Genomic DNA, 18,900 nt, shown 5'->3' with positions numbered 1-18,900 from the left:
TCCTATGTGAATAGCTGGCATGGATAAAAATTCACAATCGAGAGCATAACATTAGCCAAATTATTTATGAAAATCTAAGAATATACACTGCTGTCGGAAGTTGCCTACTCTGACGTTTGTGAATAGCTGGCATGGATAACAATTCACAATCGGGAGCATTGGCCATATAATTTATGAATAAAATCAAAGCATATACACTGCTATCGGAAGTTGTATACTCTGACGTTGGTTGAAGGAAGGCGTTGCTGATGCTGAAGCGAACGAGAGGAAAGGGGAAATGGCGGACCTCGAAGACGTTACGCTGGACGGGAGGCCGCTACAATCTCTCCGGGTGGCTGATTTAAAAGCTGCTTTAGAAGAGCGGGGGCTCCCTAAAAGCGGACAGAAAAATGCTCTCATTAAGAGACTTAAAGGGGTGAGTTTTGTCACGAATTGGAGACTTTATACCCTGCTGCAGTTGCTAACCCTCCGAGACTGGCGGATGCTTGTCTTGCAGGCCTAGCCGTAACAGTTTAACAATTTGTGCTAGTTAATTACTTTGTATGATGTTGCTTTTTCATCGTTGTTGGAATAATACATGGCTATTCTGTCGAATAGGCTTTTTACTAAAGTATAAGTGAACGTGTGTTGCGTGTGGCACGGCTGGTAGCTAAGGTTAACTGCTGGTGACGTTAGTTTTGTCGGCGGCTCGGCGGCAGGGTCTGTGCTTTGTTGGTGTGCACGAGTTGGGGGGAGGCTCTGTAAGTACATTCACTGTACTTGAAGTTAGCAACTCATCCAAATATTTGGAAGGTTTTCGGTCACCGAATATAAGAGGAATTACTGATTGTTTTGAACTTTCTTAAAGCGTAATCTGCAGTACTAACAATAACAAAGCAGACACCCCACCACGGTTTTGGTAAAAACTGTGACTCCTAACCTGAACTATGAATACAATGCAATACAAGGACTGTCTCTCCATGATACCAACATTTGTATTTAGCCATAGTTTAGGCTGTACTATGTGTTTTTATAATGTCATTGTTTACAAACAATGGTGTAAAAGGCAGTTTCCAATTTGTGTTGTTAATGTGTATGGGTCGTCTGTTATGTTTGTGACAGGCTCTCATGTTGGAGAATCTCCAGAGAACCTCGCAACATCACATAGGACTGCAACCAAACTCACAGGTGAGTGCTATGTTCAGAAAGCTTTGCTGTTTGTATGCACATTACTACTGCTGCTGTATGCACGGTAGTAGGATCTGAAATTGTAGGACTTAAACTTCGAATATGATGTACAGACACATTTTATGTAAAACCGTCAAAGGTGTTAAATAGTTTTCATTTAAATATTTGGCTTGTAGTTCACTGATGTTGTACAAATGTAGGAGGTAGTCAGAGGAAATGGAAACATTGACCTGTTAGACCGACACTCCTTCCATTGTGCTGGTTTGTATGATTCTGCCATTTGTTTTGTTTTTTTAAACCATAGTACAATGAAACCCAAATTATATACTTCCAGCTGGCTATTTAAATATTCTCCATTACATGCACTGATTGACAATACTAGAGTGCAATCTACAGACTGGCACCCCCAGTTTGGTTCGACGTTTAATCTGTGCAGTGTGTTATATCTCCTCGCTTGTTCAAGGTGATCATGGCTGCCAATTGTCTCTGCCTCAGTTTTTCTTTCTTTCTTCCAGATTGGTGAAGAGATGAGCCAAAACAGCTTCATCAAGCAGTATCTGGCAAAACAGCAGGAGCTCTTGAGGCAGCGTCTGGAGAGAGAGGCCCGGGAAGCAGTAGAAGAGCATGGTAGGTTGTTGTTGCCCCATTCAGCTGTCTGTACATGTCAGTATGAAGGTAGTTTAGTTCTATTCTTTTAATGAGAGCTTTAATGGATTCAATCAGGTCAAGTACATATTTGTTGCTTTGGGTCATGATGCTTATGGCATATTTCTGCCTTGTTTTTCCAGATACAGACCAAGAGGACCACACACAGGGCAATAACAGCTCGGCCTGTTTGGCCCCAGAACAGGTTAGTTGCAGACTAATCACTGCGTTCTTTCAGTTGTTAAGACTCCTGTTGATAGCGTGCCTGTTTAAACAGAACTTAAATGTTGCATGAAAGACATTGCTCAATGCAGGTCTTTTTTTTTTTTTTTGGTTGCATGGGAGATAGTCTGGCAACAATCTTGCAACAGAATCCATTTCAGCTCCATCTCTGTTCTCCTCAGGCTGTCTCACCTGTGTTGGTTGACCAGCACAAGCCCCTGGGCTCCTCTGAGGTGGAGGGACTAGCAGGCCCTGCAAGCGATGTTGAGAAGCCCAGGGCCAGAGACGGCCATCGGTCTGGTCCACCTGCTTCCAACTCGCACACCTCAGCACCGGCCGCAGTTGCCTCTTTCTCTGTGCATATCCCTGGTGGTGGGCAGCGACCGGAGAGAGTGCCCAGCTCTAGCCATGTCCCCGCAGATAGTGATGATGACAGCGACGGTGGTGACGACGATGGCGAGGATGAGGACTGGGATAGCGGTGCCCGGAGGAGGAATCTAGGAGAACCACCAAGAGGCCAGCTAGCTAGAGAGAGGTCTGGAGGATCCCGCCAACCCCCACAGCACATCCCTCCCCTGTTGTCTCCACAGCTTCGACAGCCTACCCCTCCCCCTTCCCCTCCCCCAGAGTTATCATTTCCATTGCCTGATACCCCTAAACAAAGTCCCCCTAGTCCAGGTGAGCCCCGGCCGAGGCAGCGTACTTCCAGTACCTCCAGCTCTGGCTCCTCTAGTAGTGGCAGACGTAGTAGCAGTCCAGAGCCACAAGGCAACGCAGAGCGCAAGCCTGGCCCGTTGACTCTGCTGGCACGAAAGATGGCATCAGAGGGGGCTTTCTCTGGAGTTGGGTGGCATGGACGTGGGGAGCCAGAGAGGAAGGACAACAATGCTGCATCTGCAACAGTGTTTCCTGGTAGAGGTCCCCAAGAGAGCACGGTATCTGCCATCACCCACACGGCCAGTGCTGCCTCCAGTTTGTCCTTCCCCAGTCTGGTTTCAGTCACCGACCAGGCTGTCCTTGGAGGCCATCTCCCCCACAGTCAAGTTCCTGTGAGTGTACTTAGGCCCACTGTGATGGACGACAGAAATGCATGGCAGCAAGAGAACAAGGAAAGGGAGCTGCAGGCAGAGAGGGAAAGAGAAAAGGCCCTTGCGCAAGAGAGACTTGGAGCTGTGGAGCAGGAAAGACTGGAGAGGCAGAGAATATTAGAGCAACAGCATGCATTGGAGCAAGAGAGGCAAAGAGCTTCTGAGCGAGAGCGGGAGGAGAGGGTGAAAGCCTTGGAGGCAGAAACCAAGGAGCGGGAGAGGGTGGAAAAAGAGAAGGCTTTGGCAAAAGAGAAGGAAGAGAGAGAGATGGCTATGGCAAGAGAGAGGACCCTGGAGCTTGAGAAAGAGAAGACTTTGGCATTAGAAAGGCAAAGAGCCATAGAAAGAGAGCAAGCTTTGCAGCGAGAGAGAGAGGAGAAGGAAAGGGCTCTGGAGCAAGAGGAGGTAGAGAGACAGAACGCATTGGTACGAGAGAGGGAGGGAGCTCTTGAACTAGAAAGGGTGGAAAGAGAGAGAGCCTTGGAACTAGAGAGGCAGAAGGCTCTGGAACTACAGAGGTTGGAGAAGGAGAGAGCCTTGGAACGAGAGAGGCAGAAGGCTCTGGAACTAGAAAGGTTGGAGAAGGAGAGAGCCTTGGAACTAGAGAGGCAGAAGGCTCTGGAACTAGAAAGGTTGGAGAAGGAGAGAGCTTTGGAACTAGAGAGGCAGAAGGCTCTGGAACTAGAAAGGTTGGAGAAGGAGAGGGCCTTGGAACTAGAGAGGCAGAAGGCTCTGGAACTAGAAAGGTTGGAGAAGGAGAGGGCCTTGGAACTAGAGAGGCAGAAGGCTCTGGAACTAGAAAGGTTGGAGAAGGAGAGGGCCTTGGAACTAGAGAGGCAGAAGGCTCTGGAACTAGAAAGGTTGGAGAAGGAGAGGGCCTTGGAACTAGAGAGGCAGAAGGCTCTGGAACTAGAAAGGTTGGAGAAGGAGAGGGCCTTGGAACTAGAGAGGCAGAAGGCTCTGGAACTACAGAGGCAGGAAAGAGAGAAGGCCTTGGAGCTTGAACGGTTGGAGAGGGAGAAAGCCTTAGAGCAGGAGAGGGAGCATGCAAGAGAGCAAGCTCTTGAACGAGAAAGGGTAGAGAGACAAAAAGCTTTAGAGCAAGAGAGGGTGGAGAGGGAGAAGGCCTTGAACCGAGAGAAGGAGCAAGCACGGGAACTAGAGAGACAGGAAAAAGACAAGACATTGGCCCTGGAACGACTGGAGAGGGAGAAAGCTTTGGAACGAGAGAGGCAGGAAAGAGAGAATGTCTTGGAGTTAGAACGGTTGGCGGGGGAGAAAGCTTTGGAGCTGGAGCACATAGAAAGAGAGAAGGCTTTAGGTCGTGTTGAAAAGGAGAAGGTTTTGGAGCTACAGAGGCAGAATGCTATGGAGCAGGAGGAGAGGGAGAAAGAGCGGGAACAGAAGGCAAGGGCTTTAGAGCAAAAAATTATTGAAAGGGAGAACGTTCTTGAGAAAGGGATATTGAAGAGGGAAAAGGCTTTGGAACGTGAGAGGGAGGAGAAATCTCTGCAAAGAGAAAAGGAGAAGGAAAGGGCTAAGATGGCTGAGAGAGAGAGTCATCCTCCATGGATGCGTGGTCATGAGATTGGTCTTACCTCCCTGCCCACTCCTCCCCTCTCCACAGGAGCAGATAGAATGGCGACAACAGAGGAGGGTGGGGATCTCCAAGTGCCATCCCTACCCCAAACAGCATCGAGAGACAACCAGCCAGCTGAATCTGGTACGCCCCTGTCACAAACTCTAGCAATGCCTCTGTCACCCCAGTCCTTCAAGAAGTTCCGTTTCTTGAGAGACCCCCCAGTATTATCCCCATCTTCCTCTGCATCCCTGGTCATCAAGAAACCCTGTACATTCTCTGACAGCCCCCATTCTCAGGCCTCAGCTATCCGGTCACCCAGAAAACCTGGGGAACAGCAGGAAGGTACTTCACAGGGGCCTCAGCCTTCTGCTGGAAAGCCCGCACAACCAATGTCTAAGAGCCTGCTGTCAGAGGAGCATGTTCACGCAGGTGAAGAGGAGGCTTGCAAACTGACAGTGAGAGAGACAGTCAGAGAAGCAAAACCGGGGGGTGTCGTAAACAACCCCTCGGTCACTGCTGTGCTACTTCCCTCAGCCCCACCAAAGGAGGGTATGGTAGACAGGAGAACAGACAGAAGTCAAAAGGAAAAAGAGAACCGGGGAGGACAGACTTCCTCATCCAGTGACTCCTCTTCCTCAGATTCTGACTCTGGGTCATCCTCTTCACATTGTTCTGCTTCGTCCTCTTCCTCCCAGGGCAAAACCGACTCCTCTTCAAGTGGTAGAAAGGTGAGTGGTAATGCCTGTTTCTTCTCCATCTCAAATAGTCAAATGACAAAGAGCTGTGTATTACAATTAAAATAAACCATTTACAACAAAACAGCTGACTGAACTGCTCAAATGTATATGTGGAAGAAACACCATTAATTCATTTGTTCCCTCTCCCTTAGCCTGAAAAGCCAAAAAAAAACAACAAAAGCCATGATAAGGAGACAGTTAGTCAACTTGGCAATTCATCTGAGGCACTGAAAGTACCCCTGTGCATAAAGCACGCATCTGAGAATGAGGAAAAGGACATGTCCTTAGGTGGAGCCAGACTTGGCAAGGTCAGCTGAGGTTTCAACTGTAGTTTCTCGTTGTTTTCCTTGTTTTGCTAAATGCCTCTTCCTCTTCTAACACTTCCCGCCTTGATGATCATCAGGCGCCGTTCTTTGGAGTACCTCCCAGAGAAGACAATGAGCAGAAGGTGGACCGTGCGGAAGCGGAGACAAAGCCAGACACTACAAGGTCTGTTCACAGAATTGTTGCAAAAGGCCACACACAGACAGACGAGAGAGGCCAATACCTAAGGGGAAAGGTACATTTCTCAAGTGAGGGCTTGTGAGACATGAAGCGAGACAAAAGGAGTGAATATTAGACATACTGTCTTTCTTTCTGCCCTCTCTCTCTTCCAGCTACACACCAAAAATATGCATTTGGAGCAAATTCCATACAAAGTACTGTAGGTGGCTTTTCTGTGTGTGTTTCAAGGCTGCGTGGGTGAATTAATACGTGTTGAGTATAGATAAAGGGTTTTGGTGCTGGGGAGACTGTCAACCAGTAAAGCAAGCAGCGGACGGCTTTTGCACTGGAATGAGAAGCTGTGGCGGACAGGTGATGCGCACAGCGTGTGGTGTTGAAAGTAATCTGATATGGTTATGAAAGTAATTAATCTCGACATTTGCTTCATTAAAAATATGTTGTTTTTTTTTAATTTTTCCCATTTAAGAAATGAGATGCCTGCCTGTTTGACATTCATTTGGCTATCCACTAGGGGTGTAACGATTCATTTTAACCACGATTCGTATCACGGTTCGTGGTTTGTCGATACGATTCAAGGCCGATAATGGTTCATTTAGAACGATACGATCCGAAACGATTCAGTGACTTGAAATCGATTCAGTATCTTTTCAGCCAAAAATTCAACCCGTTTGACTGAAATAAATACCTGGATACTGGACAATGCAGGTGAAGTTTCCTAGATTCCTGTTGTTTCTTATAAGGGAATCAGGTATCAATTAATTATGGATATAAACAAACAAGTAAACAACAATTAATGGCAAATGCATTCACATTTTATTTGAATAAATTGCAACCAACACTTTAGGTTGAATTAACAGGAAGTTAAATTGTTCTGCTCTCATTTTCAATATTCTATACATTTTCAATAAAAGTACAGTAAGTGCAACCAACATTTCAACAGTAGGTTTACCTGCTACTTTTGCTGTTGTTTTTCAACATATATTAATACTGTATTTGTATTATTTCTCAAAAATTAAGTGCAACCAACACTTTCCACACACTGGACTGCAATGGTGGCTTGATAATTTCTCGCTCGTCAGCTTCTCCTCTGCCATCTGCCATGCTATGTTTTGTTGTCTTTGCGCTGCTACTGGCCCGGGGCGACGACGTCACGGATAGGCAGACTGATTCGAGTAACGTTTATTGCCTTTATCATTAAAAGTGCTAAGAAAAAACATTCCTATAAAGTCTGACATGCTTAAATCCAATGGGTTATTTCCTAGTATCGATACAATCGATTGATTACATTTTAAAATGATGTTAGATCGATATATGTCGTCCGGAAGGCCAACTTGCTGAGCACAGATCGATTTAGTTGGATCATAGGAATATATATCGATGCATCGATGTAGTAGATGGATCGTTACACCCCTACTATCCACAGATTTGTAGTAGGCTTAATCCTTCAATACTGTTTAATTAAAGCCAGGACTCCCTTTGTTATTGAACTCTAAGCTAAAACCATTGCCTACCTGTTGTTGTGTAAATGGGACAGAACTAATTTATTGTACCAAGCCCTTTTTTTACATCAACAGTTGTCACAAAATCCCAAAGAGCAAGCCAACAACAAGAAATTCATACATAGTGGCTCAGAAAATCTCCCTGTGTAGGGTTGGGACATAGGAAGAGACACGCTTGTTAAATATCTATGACAAGATGTTTTGGCTTAATTTCAGATTTTCTCGGGCTGATATATACGTTTCCATATTCAAGATTACATTTATTGCCATTTCTTCATCGTGTATTCACCTTCTGAAAAGTGAACACCATAAAACCCAGGCTGCTTTTAAGGAAGCCCTTTCTGTTTAACCTTATGTTAATTTGTGTTAATAACGTAATGGATGCGCAGGTTTTTTTTGTGGATTAAATAATAGGCATTGGGTTATGGGTGCGTTGGGGGGTTGATAGAGTTAAAGCTTTTGCTACCTTCCGCATCCCATCTTAGAAAACATTCTATGGGGAGGATTGCTACATCTGCGCTTTGACAGTAGTCACAGGAGAGGATTCGTGGAAGATCCAAAATGGTTTGGTTTATGTGTAAGACAATGTCATATAAACCAAATATGAATAATTGAATAACAGTGTCTAATGATTATTAAACGGGTATGGATGAACACCCAATTTATCCTCCCAGTCTCTTATGGAGGTTTCTGTACCTAGTTCCACCTCCCATTTAGCTTTGATGGCATTTCTTGGAGTGATAGTTGACAGATTGAAGTATGTCATATAGGCAAGATATACATATCCTTTAGGTGGGATGCATTTTGAAGCACGTCCAACTTGGGTCTAGTGTGAAATGCAAGTTGTTTTTTTTCCATTAGTCTAATCGCTAGTTATGGTAGAAAAAAACTTCTAGATTTTCAGGTTTATTTGAGGGTACTTGTGAAACAGGTCTTCTATTAGCTGGCTATAGCTGGCCTTTGGACAATTAAAATAAATCGGAAGTTGGTCAAATTATTACCTGGCAGACAGATTTACAAAACTTCCAAACTGCTCACAAAGTAATTGTTAGAAACTTTAATGGAGTCTTCGCAAACTGGGCAAAAATGGCAAAGATTGTCGTAACTATCCCAATATAGTGACACCATGGAGAGAAGATTCTCTCCAAAACCAGATATTGGCCCTTCGGAGGGCTTGTAAACAAGCTAATGCACATTGCAATTGAAGTAAACTACCCTGTGCAATTAAAAGCGCACGCAGTGAAAACAATACGCTTCTCTCATTGCGCACATTTCATAACACCAGCTGAAATAATGTCAGTTTGCAAAATGCTAACAAAAAACATCTGGGGCTCCAAAATTCAAGGTCTAGTGACACCCCTGGTTTTGAGGCAATGGTTGGGTTGATTTTCAACAGGGCAAAATTGCTACCTCTGCAGTTCTCGACTAAATTACACTGGCCTCCACAGCTTTGTTTTGTAATTTGTTAGGGTGATTTGAAATGTTCATGCATCCTGTATTTATAACAATATAATGTGTAGGCTCTGTGTTTGCCTTTAGTCTGCTATTGGAGTCAGTCAGTACATGCCCCAAGAGGTCAAGGAAGGCATTGAGGCTAAAACATTCAAATAATTGTCTTTTGAAACAGCAATGTTTTTATGCAAACCACTAGATGGCTTAAAAACAGGATTGCCAGGTTACTCTAAACTATCCAACAATGATTCTGCCATTGGAGATGGCTCACTTTCCTTATGGTTCCTGACACCTGCAGCAGAAAGAATACTGAAGTGTACAGCAACATCTTGTCCTCATAGAATGGTGCTAAATAGAGCAAGACATTAAACCAGAAACATACTGCCATAACAACCAGTGTTTTTCAGAGCCAGAAATATGTAAAGTTGTTGATTGGATAAGTCAGTTTCCAAATTAAAATCCCCTTGAACATGTCTTTAATTTGCTGAAGATGAGAACTGTTGCAAATATACCTCAAACAAACAAGATGGCTGCACTTACTGGCCTGGCAGTTCATGACCAGAGAAGGCACCCAGTGTCTGATGAGGTAAATGAGTCGCTGACTGCAGTAGGTTATTGCATGCAGATGATATGCAGCCAAATACTAAACATAAGTTCTTAATTTAAACATTCTTTTATGTGCTGAAATACAGGGTCTATGTATGCTTTTGTACAATTTCTTTGTTTTAACCCATATGTTCACAAATACCCTCAAATAAGAGCTGAGAATCTTTACTTTAATCTTAGAAGAGATGCTAACACAGCAATTTTGTATTGCTCTATGTATAGATACTACGTGATGTGAATCCGTCGTTCTCCCCCATTGTTCAAAGTGATAAAATCAGAGGAGACATTGTTGCCCCTAATTGTCTGAAAAAGTATATACAAACAAGAAGCGGTCCAGTGGGCCCACAATCACCAACACCAGACCATTCAATACCTGGTCCACGGAGGGCCGAGTGTCTGCAGGTTTTTGTTTTTACCTAACTTGGTTCCCAGTTCAGTCCTAAACAACAGCTGAGGGTGGAAACTAACCAATTAGTGACCTAATGAATCAATCAAGTACAAGGTGAGAGTGAACCTGCAGACACTGCCTGCCGTGAAACCGGTTTGACACCTGAGCTAGGAGATGGGGTGAATAGGTGGCCAAAGTGGTGTTGGCAACTTAGCCAGACTTTTTAAACAGTCAAGCTCCTTTTATAAGGTTATAACCTGGCTGTCCCACTCACAAGAGGCCTGTAGATAGTCTCCATCCCTCTCTGTGTGGAGCAACCTGGTATGCCGCCTTTTATGCCTGTATGGACACATTGCTGCCTTATGGCTCCTGGGTCCCATTCCCATATAGCGTATTTTTGGACCATTCCGCATACCTTTTGACTACAATCAGCCATACTTGATCCTGTCTTCATTCTCCTGTATGTCATTGTCCCTACAGCCAGTTGGAGGAGGCTACCCTCGCTGAGCCTGATGGGGCTCCTGAGAGCAGTGAGGAGGTAAGGCCATGGAGGAACACTGCTGCGTCATCACATTGCTCACTTAAGACCTGTGTCTGTGAGCCATCAAACCTAGCCCCTTTAGTGAGGAATTAGAAAGTAGCTGTTTGTGGTGCAGTCACTGTTTTAGCCAGTTCTTTTGGGTTCATCAATGCCCTCTACATCAGTTAATTATTCTGTTTCCCTTTTAATTTACACCCATCTCATTAAGTGGTCTTGAATACCTCAAAATTATTCATTATTTAAATGTTTTAGCAAAGAATCTGTTTTTGTCATTTACGTATTGATGTGGTGACAATGCCCCCCCCCCCCCCCCCCAATTAGATTTGCTGATCTAGGTGTGTTCAGCTGTGTTTGACCCTTGGCTCATTCTGTCTAAGACAGAAGCAGCAGGGGAGATTCTATGACTGTGGCTGATGTTTAAAACCCAATTGATTGCTTTGTTATAAAGGTGCTCATGCTTCCTCCATTGCCCCTAATGGTACCTGCATACTACTACTGCTGCACCTGTTCCAATGTCCCCAAGGCCGCGGGTGTCCCTCAGATAGGCCCCTGAGTCTGCACTGCAGTGGGACAGCTGTGGCAACAAAGGGCCACATAGCCATGAAGATGGCACTTGATTGGACAAACGAGCTGAGGGTTTGGGGTGACTGATCTGGTCTGTCCGTCTCCAACTCCTGGCTCTACTGGCTCTTACACCACCTGTATGGCCATGTATGACTTCACGTCACAGGCTGAGAGGAGAACACTTCGGATCCTTCAGCCTGTGGATGGCTTCCAATGCGGTTGCTGCTGGGACATTTGTCATCTCATCGACTTCAGAATGTGCTGCTCAATGGACTTGCGTGGACAGTACCTGGTCAATATTGTTTCCTGGACTTCAAGCAGTTTATCGGCGATGACAAAATCTAATCGGAACGGAATCCAAATGAATCTCTTAAGACTCTTGGACAGTTTGAGCTTTCTCCTAATGGCTGTTTTTCCAAGCGTGGTCTTCAGCATTTTTCTGGACTCATAACCAAACGTGTCAGACTGTACTACCTGATAGCTGTCTACTTATGCCTTTTTGGAAAGAGGGTTCCGGTGGAAACCACTTCCAGCTTATGGAATGACCGTGGTTAAACATTGACTCTCCCATCTCCATTAAACACCAGTCGGGCACATTCCCAACAGAAAAACACAACAAAGACCTGAAAGGACTGATTCTTGAGCTTTAAGGACTTAACCACAAAGTTTCTGAAAGTCTTAAGCCCAGCCAGCTGTCAGATTTCCACCCAAACTTCACAACCGCCTTTGATTGGACCCTTGTTGCCTAGATACAGTACATGCAGTCGTGATTGGGCCAAAACCAACCCAGTAAGGATCAGGTGTCAGTGGTACCGGGGAATAAGTAGTCATTTTCTCAATGTTTTCTTTCTACAACAAAATATAGGTTTAGTAAATACATAGTTTTTAATTGACTCCCCCATCATAGCTTAAAATGGGGGAATTTATTCAGACACATTTGTCAAATGATTTCTTTACATTTTCATGGCTACTGCAGTTTAATTGTGAATAGTTGTAAACCACCATTTCATAGTCTTTACTGTGGTCCACTAATCCTGATAAGATGCTATAAAACTTTAATAAAATGTGAGCCATTTAATTCCAAGAAATTTAAACTGCAGTATTCCCATCAGGCTGCTGTATTTCTGTGTGTGATAGAAACTGTGACTCCATTCTTAACTCCTTTCTTAACCAAAATATGGGGCCTATTGACTTGAATGTTGTGATGGAAAGTGTCCTAGAGTGGAGTAGCAGGTTCTCTCCCCTAGCTTTTCTTCTGTTGTCCTCTCTCACTCTCGTTGTCTCCTCTTCAGTCTTTCCATGCACCTCCTCAACTCTGCCTCTCACCTTCCCCCCCTGTGCTTTGGGTTGTTTTTATTGCAGGGACTGACACCAAAGGCATTCACGGCCCGTAGGATCTCTCTTAGCAGTGAGTATACCTCCCTGTACTGGCCCATGCCTGCTGTGGTTACTGCTTTCTTTTGCCCTGTCTATATGTTCTTTTATCACTGGCTTTGTGCGGGGTGGTTAGTTGGGGAGGGGGTAAACGAACAACTGCTTTTGATGAGGTGGTGTGTTTGGTGTCGATTTAATCCTCCGCTCTTCTGCAGGCAGCAAGGCCCCTCTGGGTGTGGTCAGTGCTGAGGGTGAGGCGGAGTCCGGGTCTGGGAGGAAGAGGAGGTGGGGCTCCAGCAGTGCCGTCACAGCCAAGAAACCATCCATCAGCATCACCACGGACTCCCTGAAGGTGCCTGTCGCGTCTTTGTTGAGCTGCCACATACTGCTGTTCACAAGACGCACACTAACCCAGCGTTACAATGATCACAACCCACTCAGTGGATCTGCTGTTCTCCTACCCGTCGTCATTTGATTGTCTTCCGCAGTCTTTGATCCCCAGGCCGAGTCCCGGTCAGGAGGCGGTGGTAGACCTGCACCCAGAAGAGGTTCCCCTTTCTGGGGAGGAGGAGGAGGACAGGGAGCAGGGCGAGCAGGACCTCCAAATAAGACGCACAGTCACACAGGTCAGAGATCACCTTTGACTTCCCCTGTTCTGAGGTACTTTTTTTTTTTTTTTTTTTTCACCAGAAAATGTCATTCAGAAAAGGTGCTTTCATGTAATGGCGAACCGTCGCTTTTGACCCATATATATTCCATTTTGTATTTCTTATTAGAATGTTGTTGTATGCTACCTGCTCTTCCAATGTCATGTAGGTGGTCCCATCGGACACCCTGGAGAATGGACAGGAGTCACAGAGGAGTGAACACGAGGAGGACGCAGGGGAGGTTAAAGGTGACCGAGAGGAGAAGCTGGACGTCTCCTTCCAGAAAGACGAAATGGAGACACAACCCCCCAGTCACGACACTGACCGGAGCACAGGTGATGGAGGATTCAAGATCACAGATCCCTTCCTGAAACTCTGGACCTCCCCTTTAATATTTTAATATATTGACTGAGTTTCTCCCATCTGCTCTCCTCAGTGACTCCGAGTGACACCCCTGTTCGTCGGTTAATCAGTCAGCAGAAGACTGGGGTGTCCGTCACCATTGACGACCCTGTCCGCGCAGCCAAGCAGCCCTCTCCTCCACGAGGCAAAGTGTCCAACATCGTCCACATTTCGAACCTGGTTCGGCCGTTCACCCTGGGCCAGCTGAAGGAGCTGCTCAGCCGGACCGGTACCATGCTGGAGGAAGGCTTCTGGATCGACAAGATCAAATCTCACTGCTATGTTACGGTACGTCCCTGTCCTCTGACCCTGTTTCCCTGTGTGGTGGACTACTGATGGGCTGTATATATTATACTTTACGCTCTTCAAAGCCAAAACTGATTTCAGATCAGCTCCCCTGCTATTTGGAAATTCCCTGTTGACATGGGCCCAAAATGTCTTGAGTGGTATATCGTCTGTCTTAATCTGAGGTAAGCTTCGCTGTCCCTCATGGATCTCCTGTGCTGCTTTAATTTCAGTACGGCTGTACAGAGGAGGCCGTGGCCACCCGGGCTGCTCTGCATGGGGTCAAGTGGCCTCAGAGCAACCCCAAGTTCCTCAGTGTGGATTTCAGTCAGCAGGAGGAGGTGAGACCCATGTTATTTGTTAAACCCTCCCTCCCGAGATGCCTTTCAAAGGGGTTTGCATTGGCCTCGTGATGGAGCCTTTCACGAACTCCTGTCCTGCGTGTGTGTAGCTGGACTTCCAACGAGGTCTGCTTGCCCCAGAGAGGGCTGGGGAGGGAGAGCGGGGGGCTGCGGCGGCTCCTGGCCGAGGTCGTGGGACAGCTCTGCCTCCTCTCCTGCCTGATCGGGACCAGTGGGCGGAGCGAGAGCGCGAGATGGAGCGCAGAGAGAGGACCCGGGCGGAGAGGGAGTGGGACAGAGACAAGGTACGGGACTTTGGTCCAGGAAACCCTGGAGAAGAGGTCGGCCCCAGACGATCCCGCTCCAGAGAGAGAAAGCGCAAGGAGAGGGGCAAAAGCAAGGAGAGGAAGGCCGACAAAAAGGGTGAGGAGATGGTCAGATACGGGGTTTAGGTCCATTGGGTCAAATGAAACCAATTGTTTACTCTGCTGTTTTCTTTTCTTCAGAGAAAGCGTCAGAGGAACCCCCAGCCAAGCTGTTGGACGATCTGTTCAATAAAACTAAAGCAGCTCCTTGTATTTACTGGCTCCCTCTCACAGAAGAGCAGGTTAGTTGTATAAACAGCTCTGCTTATTAAATACATTACTGGTCAAAAAGAACACACCCATTTTTATTGAAACGTAAGCAGTGAATAACCTGAAATGGTACAAAAGTTTTAAACTGCCAGAGGTTACAAAAAAGTGTAGATTACCAACATTTCATTTTTGGGATTCAAGAAATTAGTGGGCTGAAGGTAGTGGGCTAACAACTTATAGCTGTTTTGTAGCAATGGAAGTAAATTAAGCCTTGAAGGTTCATGCTAACTTTTCCTACAGGTGTCCCAACTGTTGTTGATTACCTAGAACAGACTGTTACTACACCCTCTTAAGCATTATTTGGACCATAATGTACAACCGGAAGTAGTATGTTGTTATCATAATGGTGAGAAAAAGGTGATTTACTAAGGAATACAGACAGACCAATTATAACCCTTAAAAGTGTTGGTCTTTCCTTGCAAAATTGCAAAGAATGTCAAAGTGGCTTTCCTACACCTTCAAAAGGCACTTACAGGAAGAGGTCTGGCAGACCCAAAGCCACAAAGACAGGTTTCTGAGAGTCAACAGCTTGCATGATAGGCAGCTCACAGGAAAACCGCTTCAAGCACAGCTTCACACTGGTCAAAGTAAGCAAGTCACTGTTTCAACTGTGAACAGAACACTTGGAGCTGCAGGTTTGACAAGCAGAGTGGCAGTAAGAAAGCCATTGCCAAGATGGCAAAGAACAAGGCTTACCTGGGTCACGAAGCACCGTCTGTGGACTACTGATTACTGGAAGAAGGCCTTCTAAATTTGAAAGCATCAGTTCATCATGCAGGGTTTTTGTACGTTGTTGAGTAGGCGAAAGGATTGTTCCTTAGGGTGTGCCATAAACTGTCGAACTTGGAGGAAGCGTGATTGTCTAGAGCTAGATCCAGAGTCTGCGACCTGAACCAAAACAACTACCAGAGCATTTTACAACACCATGCAATACCCTCTGGTATACACCTAATTGGTCAGGGGGTTCATCCTACAGCAAAATAATGACCCAAACATACCACCAGGCTGTCAGAATTACCCTAGAAGAAAAGAACAAGATGGTCTGCTTCAAATCATGGAATGGCTAGCACATTCTCCCAACTTAAACCCCTTCAAGCTGGTTTGGGATGAACTGGGCACAAGGGTAAAAGCAAAGCAACACACAAGTGCAAAACATTTTGTAGGAACTTCTGCAACAGTGTTGGAGAGAACTTTCTGAACAGTTTGTTTTCCATTATAGAAAGATTGCCATGCTAGTGTTTCGGCTGTTGTCTGCAAAGGGTGGCTGCTTTGAGTCAAACATTTTAGTTGTTCTACACTTTAATATCAGAGTACCTTATGACACAAACTCAGAATTTTAATAAAAACTGGAGAAATGTTGTTCTAAAACTTTTTTGACCGGTAGTGTATGGTCCACACATCCATCCTAAGGATAGTGTAAAGTAGGTTTTTAAATTCTCCACAGACCACAACTCTGACACTCTACCACATTGTCTGCTTCTGCCCAGTTTGCACAGAGGGAGGCAGCTCGACAAGAAAGGATGAAGGAGCGGGAGAAGAGGAGGAAGGAGCTGCAAGAGGAGGAGGACAAGAAAAGGGAGGAAGAGCGCAAAGAGCGAATGAAAGCCAGTAGTGGGGCAGCTGGAGAACGAGGCGAGGGGGACAGAGAGAGAGACCGGGGCAGAGACAGGGAAAGGGAGGGAGACCGACACAGAGAGGGTGGCTACCGCAGACCAGGGGGCAGCAGCGTGGGGGGAGGGAGACGCTCCCGCAGCCGCAGTGACCCCCCAGCTCGAGACAGACGGCGGTAGAGGGAGAACTAAGACCCTGCTGAGGACCAACTGATGTAGTTACTATCTCTCAAACTGTCACTTTTTTTAAAAAAGAAAAAACTAATCTATGCGGCAGCACATGCCGAAACACATGCAGACACAAATATACACACACAGACATAGGGACCATGGTTTGAGCAGTGTTTCCCCCCAACTGTCATCTGTTGCTCCACTTTGAAAGGTGAGATTGTATTTAGTTTATGTTGTCAATCTTTTTTGTTGTCGTCCCCCCCCCCACCCTCCATACATTCATGGCTGATTGGCAGTAAGGTTTCCCCCATTTTTGTCCCTTTCCGAAGTGTAAGTGCTGTATATTGAGTTCCTTGCATACACACGCATTGGTTTTTGGCCTTCCCTGGTGTTGTTCAGCAACTGGTTTCTGTTGGGTATCATGGCTGCATGCTGTTTCAGTCTGCCGTCCTCAGCCTTGTCTCTGTGCAACACCGCCAGTCCTCCCCAGAGTTCTGTCCTACCCAGTCTTTTTGTTTGAGGGATGAGTGACTATATTCTGTGCAAGATGTTTGAAATGTCACCGGTTCCACTGATCTGTCTTTCCATCTTCTAGAAGCTTACTTCCCCTCCCAAATCTTCTAATACAGATCTCTCTATACAGTGAACTCAAGCTGGAAAAGGGGTGCATATTCAAACACCACACATGGTTTTAATATTGTTTTTAATCATTATTAAAGATTAGTTTATTGGTTTCATTTTCATTATTTTGTTTACTCCTATAAGTGTTGAATGTACAAATAAATAAGTTTGAAAAAGCTTTTGCGCTTGTTTATTGCAAGAGAAGACTCAGTAGTAAAAACATTGTAAAAACAACAAATTTATCAGTTTTCTAACTGGCTCACATGAGCAGGAAACAATACTGTTTCTTAGTCTGCTCTATAGTGACAAGTAATCATTAAATCACCAACTTCTAAATGAATAATCCTTATTTGCTATATGAGAATTCTAGATCAGTCTAAACAAAAAACATGCAAACCTTTTGGTGCTCCACCAGGTGTCAGTGTTGCACCACTGGCCTCCACAGTTGTGCAAATTTCATGGAAGGGCTTGGGACTCTGAAGGGGAAGTAGTAAAGACCAGATGAAGGGATGTAATGGAAAGGCATCCTGCCATAAGCTTTTGGGGTGAGTTATTAATGATTGTTTTAACTTGGCAAATCAAATCGTGGTTTCACAGAATGTCAATTAAGACGAAAATGTCTATGAATCTCTTAAGTGAATGTCATAAAAACTCAAACTCTCACCATATTCCTATTCTTTATCCCTCTTCCTCTTCTTTGTCTTTCTCATTAGTCCACTGTGTGTCATGAAGTGCACTTCTCAGGCCCATCGTTTGCTCCTCTCAGGCCTTGACATTCTTCCTGCCAAGCTCAGCATTGCTCCTCTATAATTACAGCTCTCTGGTCGCTGAGCTGAACATTTTTTTGCCCTGATGCAACTGTGTGCAAGGCGGCTCATCTGAACTGGGTCGACCTTCCTGGCTCCCTAGACCAGCCAGAACACTCCTGCCAGTACCTGAGCTGCATGGAGAAACCTACTTTAGAAATTAAATTTGTTTCACACAGATCTTCTGATTAAATAGATCTGTAACTGGGCAGTGTTTAATTTGATTAGCCACATGCAGGTTATGGGAAGAAAACTGAATGATAACTAGTTCCCACCTATCTGATGAGTTGTTTGGGTGAAGCAGTAGTACTTTGAGCTGGTTGCAGTTGTGTGTGAGAGAATAGATACAGTGAGCCCAGGATAGTTTGGCATAGTAAACCCCTTTAGAGATATTTAAGAGTAAAAGTACCTGGGCCCATTGGCCAAGTAGGCAAAGTGCCACAGAATAAAGGGCTGTCCAGCCTTAAGGAAGATGAGGATACTTGGCTATTTTTGCATTGTGGTTTGCCAGAAGGCTGACTTAGTGTAGTTTCCTGAACACAGCAACTATTTGGTGTGGGAACATGAAGCTCAAGCCCATGTCTCTGGTTGTAGGCAGGTATATTAGAACCTTGTCTCAGGCCTTAGATTGGTATTGCAGAATGTTTGCCCCCCTGTGTCTGGAGCATAGTCAGGTCAATATAAACCCTTGTACTGGATACAGAGCTAAGCCAGTTCCGTCCATGTTGATGACAGAGAAGTAAAAACAGTTCAAGCCCTGTAAGCAGCTTCCCTAGCTCAATAAAACCACATGGCCCTTTGTCTCCAGACCAGCTTTCACAGGAACATGGCACTGAGAGGGCCTCTGGCTCCATTTTCAAAGACTACCTCTGAAGTGGCTGCTCAGAAATCTCTTTCGCCTTCTTACCAATTTACTGATAAGAGACGGAGCTGTAAGAAAACACAGAGAGAGTACGCGGACAACTTCACTGTGATAAATCATTATTCAGTATTCTGATGGACATACACAAGAG

The 18,900-nt window shown here is 45.3% G+C and overlaps 1 protein-coding gene across 2 annotated transcripts; it reads left to right on the top strand.

Moving 5' to 3' along the window:
- Positions 1–224: 224 nt before the first annotated feature.
- On the top strand, positions 225–17,077 carry acin1a (apoptotic chromatin condensation inducer 1a). 2 transcript variants are annotated; one of them, XM_029119145.2, is made up of 18 exons: positions 227–415; positions 1,102–1,167; positions 1,683–1,794; positions 1,956–2,017; positions 2,217–4,845; positions 5,344–5,432; positions 5,594–5,749; positions 5,845–5,930; positions 10,371–10,428; positions 12,358–12,403; positions 12,585–12,721; positions 12,858–12,995; positions 13,186–13,351; positions 13,453–13,706; positions 13,937–14,044; positions 14,155–14,467; positions 14,551–14,651; positions 16,167–17,077. In XM_029119145.2, the coding sequence occupies exons 1-18, from the start codon at positions 278–280 to the stop codon at positions 16,467–16,469; spliced, it is 4,962 nt and encodes a 1,653-aa protein (XP_028974978.2). In that variant the 5' UTR covers positions 227–277; the 3' UTR covers positions 16,470–17,077. The 2 variants fall into 2 exon arrangements, with proteins under 2 accessions (XP_028974977.2, XP_028974978.2); XM_029119144.2 differs by having other exon boundaries at positions 225–415; positions 2,217–5,432.
- The last annotated feature ends 1,823 nt before the right edge of the window (positions 17,078–18,900 follow it).

Source organism: Esox lucius, chromosome 3 (genome assembly GCF_011004845.1).
Source record: "Esox lucius isolate fEsoLuc1 chromosome 3, fEsoLuc1.pri, whole genome shotgun sequence".
NCBI lineage: Eukaryota > Metazoa > Chordata > Actinopteri > Esociformes > Esocidae > Esox > Esox lucius.
Note: the sequence above shows the minus strand (reverse complement) of the source record. Positions and strands in the feature narration are given on the sequence as shown.

Excerpts from the sequence above, each read along its gene's own strand:
- acin1a (XM_029119144.2), top strand. The coding sequence starts at position 278 with ATGGCGGACCTCGAAGACGTTACGCTGGACGGGAGGCCGCTACAATCT. Across the intron at positions 14,468-14,550 it reads GAGGAAGGCCGACAAAAAGG|AGAAAGCGTCAGAGGAACCC; the intron begins GTGAGGAGATGG and ends TCTTTTCTTCAG. Across the intron at positions 14,652-16,166 it reads TCCCTCTCACAGAAGAGCAG|TTTGCACAGAGGGAGGCAGC; the intron begins GTTAGTTGTATA and ends GCTTCTGCCCAG.